The 6610-nt window shown below is 36.0% G+C and overlaps 1 protein-coding gene across 1 annotated transcript; it reads left to right on the top strand.

Moving 5' to 3' along the window:
* The first annotated feature begins 3249 nt into the window (after positions 1–3249).
* Positions 3250–6214, top strand: LOC143587447 (pectinesterase 2-like). Its single transcript, XM_077068740.1, has 2 exons — positions 3250–4150; positions 5249–6214. The coding sequence occupies exons 1-2, from the start codon at positions 3250–3252 to the stop codon at positions 5941–5943; spliced, it is 1596 nt and encodes a 531-aa protein (XP_076924855.1). The 3' UTR covers positions 5944–6214.
* Positions 6215–6610: the final 396 nt, after the last annotated feature.

Here is a 6610-nt window from a genome sequence, read left to right as displayed (position 1 = left end):
TCACTTAGAAACGGCGCAGCGGGGAGATTAAACACATCTCAAATATGTTGTTGTTTAAATGGTTTCAGATTCACTCCCTCCGCCCTCGCCGGAAAAATCAAAGGGCAGTGGTGGTTGCATCACTTCATGATCTGAGTGTGATTGTTGTGTCATCGGTTATTGTGTTTGAGAGACAGAGATAGATGAGTGGAAAGAAGGCGTTGGATGTGTTCCTATAAACGATATAATATTAAGTCATTTTAAAAAAATGTTTCTTTTTTTATTTATGAAAATATTTTTAGATGTATAAATTGGTTGTGGCTCAATGGTAGAACACTTACATTATTAGTGAGAGGTAGGGGGTTCAAACCTCATTATCACTAATTTATATGAGAGATATGAGGGATATCCATGGCTTGCCAGAGTTCGAGTCATGATCTCACCTGATTTTACCGACTCCTCGCTGTCGTGCCATTTGGCGGGCGTGGGGTCGGGTTTTACCCGGGGAATCCCTCAATAGGTGGACCGCTAGGGGTTCCGTCCATCCAGACTTGTGGCCGGCTCGGGCAACCTTTAGCAAATGGGGGCCGCGTACGGAGTACCCAGCGTTACTTATTTGGTCGTTCCAAAAAAAAAAGATGTGTAAAATGACTATTTTTCCCTCACCGGCAAAGTACATAGCTTGACTTAACAAGAAAAACTAACTGGATTAGGGTTAAAGGACAAAAGCGGTTGGATTTTCAATGTAAAGGATAAAATGAATAAATTTTGAAGAGACAAGGAGTGAAATTGAGTACTAATATAAATGACAATATTTATAATTATGTCTGAATAATATATTAACCTTTTACGTGCTCGGATCTATTAGAAGTTAAAACAACTAAGCAAATCAATAAAATAAACTTAAAACAACTAAGGTCCTAGCCTCCCAGGTTCGAAAAACCTAGCTCATGAGGTTTTTTCATAATGGCGGGTTTACTCCTTGATGGTGTTCCCGGATAGGTTAGGTCTGGAGTGATAATGGACATAACGGACGGTTGACATTACTTTTCATAAAGACACACTTGAGTAATGTGGATGGTTTCAACGGTGTTAAAAAGTGATTTAGAAATGTTACAAAGTATACGGATATGAAAGTAAGTAACTCGATCTGTCTGCGATCTTTGGTGGTGATTTTTTTTTTTTTTTTTGTTAAGTTTAGGACAAAGTTAAAACTTCTGATAGTTAAATAAAGAAAAAAAAATGTTTAAAATGATTAAAACCAGTTACACAAGTTTTATTTGATGACGAGTACGTGGTGAATGTATATGAGAAACAGCTTGCCAAATGTAAACTAACTTAGAGTGGGTTTTTATTTTTTTAAAAAAATATGAGTTTACGACGTTAGTAACGACTGGAATTGGTAAAATAAAGGCGTCTTGGGGGTTAAAATTAAGAATTGAATCGTTGGGATTTAAATTATGTTTTTTAAGTTAAGTTAACCAAATTGTGACTTTGGGTAATTGTGTTGACTGTTGTATGTTCTATATGAAACTAGATAAAAGAATATTAAAACACTAGAAAGAGTGATGATCAAAAGAGAGACGTATATTTCATCAAATACTCTTGGCACACGTAAAATCTTTTGGTTTATATCCACAAAACAACTTTGTACAAATAACCAAAATGAAAGGGATAAATACAATCAAAGAAATTCTAGAAGTACACGGATAAGAATATTAGTTTTTATTAATCATAATTATCATCTTTTGGTTAGTGTCGATCTCAACTATCGAATTGGTTGTTGACGGTTCCAACTTTTAATGTATTTGTTCCTAACCGTCCGCGACTAACATATTCTTAACACCGATAGTTGCAGGTTGCCGGAAAAAACGTTTTTTTTTTGCCGGAAAACTCACATTTTTCTCGAAAACTCAACATTTCCGTCCCAAACATTTTAGTAACTTTGTATCGGACCTGTATAAACTTTTTTCTAGTAAAAGCCCCAATTATTGAGGTCGCCAGAACCCTAGAACCATCATCGAAATCGGTTGATGGAGCTCAAGTGGTGGTTGGTTGGTTGCGGATGAGTCAATTGGTGGTGGTTGCGGTGTTCAGGTGGTGTTTTCCAGCAAAAAAAATGTGACTTTTCCGGCTAAAAACGTTTTTCCGACGACCTGTAACTAACAGCGTTAGGAATCTGCTAGTCGCAGACCGTTAGAAACAAATACATTCAAAATTGGGACTATCAGCAATCAATTCGTTAGTTGAGATCATCAGTGACCGAAAAACAATAGTTATAATTAATAAAAACCAATACACCTATACGGATATCCTTTTCTAAACCACAGTAGCTCTCATTTATTCCTTTTAAAAAATCTATCTCCAAGAGAATGGTATTGTTACTAGAATACATAAACAAACAATTGCGGTCTTGCTGATCTAATGTTTTCATTACATGGATAATTTAAGAATTATTCATTTGTTAGTGACAGAATAGTACAAATGATGGCTAGAGGTGTAAATGAACTGAATCGAGCCTGAAGTTGTAAATTTTAACGAACACTTTGTTTTTGCATATATCAGATTGACTTATAGTAAAGAAACATTTTGAAAATTTATTTGGGCCTATTGATGGCCTTAAGGTCAATAGATGACTTTAAGATCTTAATGCTTGTACTATATGTTAATATGTTAACTAATATTGTAACTAATGATGCCATGGACTTTTAATCTAATATAATAATATAGACAACATAGATTCTTTTCATTTATTGCTTATCATGTGGCCGTTATTGTGAAAGTGAAGCAAATAATCCTATAGGTGATTATGTACATATTATGCCATCGTGTTTTAGTGTCAACAAATTATCCTGTCAATACCTTTGACTTAAACTGCAAGCAACAGTTTCCAAGTTTCAATACCTATATCAGTTTATGTTGAGTGTGATACAAAATTAATGTTAATGAATATATATCATATTAATAAAGAAGACGGCGACCACCGTGCATCGCATCTTAATAAAAATCACAAAATCAATTGCTTAAAACACCCACCATTTGACAACAAGCAACCATCTTACAACCCTTCTTCATTCATTGTTTTACTTAATTTCACTAAACCTTTATTTGCACATTTTATCAATTCACATCTCAATATCCTACTTTAAAACCACCATCCCCATCACACATTTTTCATCCATCAAAACCCGAAAGCAAATCCACTAAAAACAACCATTAAAACCCTAAAGCAAAAACACTCGATCATAACAACCAAATCCCGAACTCAAAATGTCTTTGCTTAACCTCTTTTCATCGATATGGTTGTCGGTATTCATGTTATCTTCTTTGTCTACTTTATCCATAGAGATAAACGAGGAGTCGGTTGGTGACATCAACAGATGGTGCCAAACAACTCCTCATCCCAACCAGTGTAACTACTTCCTAGGTCGAGGCCCACATCCTGGGCCACGACACATGTCTGATTTCAGACTAATGGTCTTACAGGCTGCAATCGATAATGCCAACGAGGCACAAGGGTGTGCTAAAAACCTTGGGGAGATGTGTCGGACCGACACAACAAAAGCTGTGTGGAATGACTGTTACAGACTTCTCAATAACACAATTTTCCAACTAAATCAAACCGTTACCGGCCTGAAAAACAACCAGAGCTCCGACTATGACGCCCAGACGTGGCTCAGCGCCGCCCTCACGAACCTCCAAACATGTTTCACCGGTTGTGGTGAGCTGAACCTGACCGAATTTGCTACTCCGATCAAGTCGAGTAACTTGACCGAGATGATAAGCAATAGTTTGGCTATAAATCACAAGTTCTTGAAGCAAAAATCTATTGATTTGAACCAAAGAGATGGTTTTCCAACGTGGGTGACACGTCGTGATCGGAGACTATTGGCAACGCTGTCATTGCGGTCACTAGCAAACGTGACGGTGTCTCAAGCTCCGGGGAGTAGGTTTCCGACGATTCAGTCGGCTCTTGATTATGCCGGAAGTGTTGACCGGCAGAATCAGAGATTTATAATCTATATAAAGGGTGGTGTGTATAATGAAAATATTGATATTGTAAATGGACTGAATAAAATCATGTTCGTGGGTGATGGAATCAGGTATACAATTATCACCGGCAACAGAAGTGCCTCCGGAGGTTACACAACTTATGGATCAGCCACCGTGGGTAAGATTTTTACTGTTCATTCATTTTTAGTTTTAGCTCCATGAACTCTGTCAATATTCCGCATGAATCGTTACTTTATACTGTATAAGTTTATAAGGATTGGACTAATCTAAATGGCTAAAATTTTAATGATAATTCAAGCAATATATATATTCTTAAACCATTGAAAACAAATTTTGTTTTCTTAAATAAGGTTTTAGCCTATAGGGTTCTCCTCACTCAAATTGAAATATGAAAAAATTTTATTCTTTTTTTTTTTTTGTTCATTAATTTAGTTTTTAAACTAGACTATTTAATATTGCATAAAAGCTGAAATATGTATTTTAACCGGCTTTTTTATAATTATTTTCATATCAAAATATTATTGAAAACTAAGTTGTATAAACCTAAGGCTTTTTTTTGTATCCAGATTTAAAAAAAATGTAGTAATAAGTTACATGAATTCATTTTAATAAAAAGAAGGAAAATACAATATCATACATTTAGATTTTTTATGAAATGTTTAATTTCACAAACTACAAACTACTAAAGAAAACCGAATAGCATAGTAACTAAATGTTTAAAAATTAAAGAAAAAAATAATCCTACGCAAGTATTCGTGCGATGTTCATGTGAAACAGCTATTTACGACCGCAAAGGTTTGGCGAAAAAAACTCGTTTTTATTTTACTTTTTTGATAAAGATTTAAAAACTATTTTCTAAAAGCCACAACTGGTTTTCTAAAATGGCTTTCTGAAGAACCGGCTGTTATCATATTTTTATAAAATAATTTTTTTTACATTAGTTTCTTATATTGCAAAGTAAAATATAGAATATTAAAGATAAAAATGAAAAACCTGTAATCCAAGTTAATGTGGGTTACCATCATTGTTGAGATGGTAAGTAAATTATAAAACGGTTAAGTGAAATCTTTGACAATAATCATCGTAAAGCATCGATTGAGTACTATATGATTATCAAAAGTAAACTAAAACATAAAACATATAATAATTCCTTCCCTATCTCATGCATGGGTAACTGCAAGTTAATTATATTTCATTTCACACATACTTACATAATAATTTATTTAAAAAAACTCAATTACTTATATACATTCAGGAGTAGAAGGTTCCGGCTTCATAGCACGCGGCATAACATTCCGAAACACCGCTGGCCCAAAAGCCGCCCAAGCCGTAGCCTTTCGATCAGCCTCCGACCTCTCGGTCTACTACGCCTGCAGCTTCGAAGGCTACCAAGACACTCTCTTCGCCGTCTCCCAACGCCAATTCTACAAACTTTGCTACATCTCGGGCACCATCGACTTCATATTCGGTAACGCAGCCGTCGTCTTCCAAAACTGCGTAATACTAGTCCGAAAACCCTTACCCGGACAAGCAAACACCATCACCGCCCAAGGCCGCGGTGATCCATTCCAAAACAGCGGCATTTCGATCCACAACTGCCGTGTTATCCCAGCCAGTGACCTTGTTCCGGTGGTGGGTTCGGTCCACACGTATTTAGGCCGGCCGTGGCAGGAGTATTCTAGAACTGTGTTTATAAAAACATACCTTGATGGTTTTATCAACCCGCAAGGGTGGTTGCCGTGGGGGAATACTGATTTTGCTTTCAATACGTTGTATTATGGAGAGTATGGTTGTTTTGGTGACGGTGCAGGATTGGCGGACCGGGTGAACTGGACCGGGTATCATGGTGATATGAGTTTGGCTGATGTGCAGGATTTTACGGTGCAAGGGCTTATAGCTGGAAGGATGTGGTTGCCGGCCACTGGTGTGCCATTCACCGCGGGATTGTGATGAACATTTTATTATTTGTTGTTTATATTTATTTGTGTATATGATTTTATTTGATTTGATTTGATTGGATTGGAATAAATGCAACAGTACTGTCCATGGTTGTGGCTATAAAATGTGCTAAACTATGGGAAAAAACTCAAAACTTGATCAGGAAATCTAAAACTCAAAGAATATTCGGAACGGTTATACAGGCCCGACTCAACGGTTTAGAAGGCGTAAAACAAAATGAAAATTCGGGGTCTTTTTCCAAACTTAATTCATTAGTTTAAATTTTCCTTCATTCAGCTTGTTTATAGGCTTAAAGTCTGTTTCTGAGTAATGCATTTAGTTAGTTCCATATATATAAGACTTGAATTCCAAAAGCTTTTTACCAAAAACTGGAATAAATAACGAGGCATCAATATGTCACAACAAAATATATCTATGAAGAAAGATTAAGTTAAGGGTTAATAGAAACTATAACATAAATCATACTTCACAAGATTACTCAAACACTTCAAGAGGCCCGAACTAATTAAAAAGAATGGAGCACTTAAAGACTGGTAGCCTAAAGCCCATGTTTTAGTTGACTGACTCTTCAGCCGGCCCTGCGGGTATATTCCGATATGAGAATGATTGTAAATGTATACGGATTTGGGATTAGTATGGAATGTATCTTAAAAACATT

This window comes from Bidens hawaiensis, unplaced genomic scaffold (assembly GCF_021521415.1).
Source record: "Bidens hawaiensis isolate Kalapana, Puna unplaced genomic scaffold, B.hawaiensis_p1.1 tig00035509_1, whole genome shotgun sequence".
Taxonomy (NCBI): Eukaryota; Viridiplantae; Streptophyta; class Magnoliopsida; order Asterales; family Asteraceae; genus Bidens; species Bidens hawaiensis.
Note: the sequence above shows the minus strand (reverse complement) of the source record. Positions and strands in the feature narration are given on the sequence as shown.

Bases quoted from the DNA above. Each gene is read 5' to 3' on its own strand.
- LOC143587447 (XM_077068740.1), top strand. From the start codon at position 3,250: ATGTCTTTGCTTAACCTCTTTTCATCGATATGGTTGTCGGTATTCATG. The intron at 4,151-5,248 runs GTAAGATTTTTA...ATATACATTCAG, and splicing joins TTATGGATCAGCCACCGTGG to GAGTAGAAGGTTCCGGCTTC.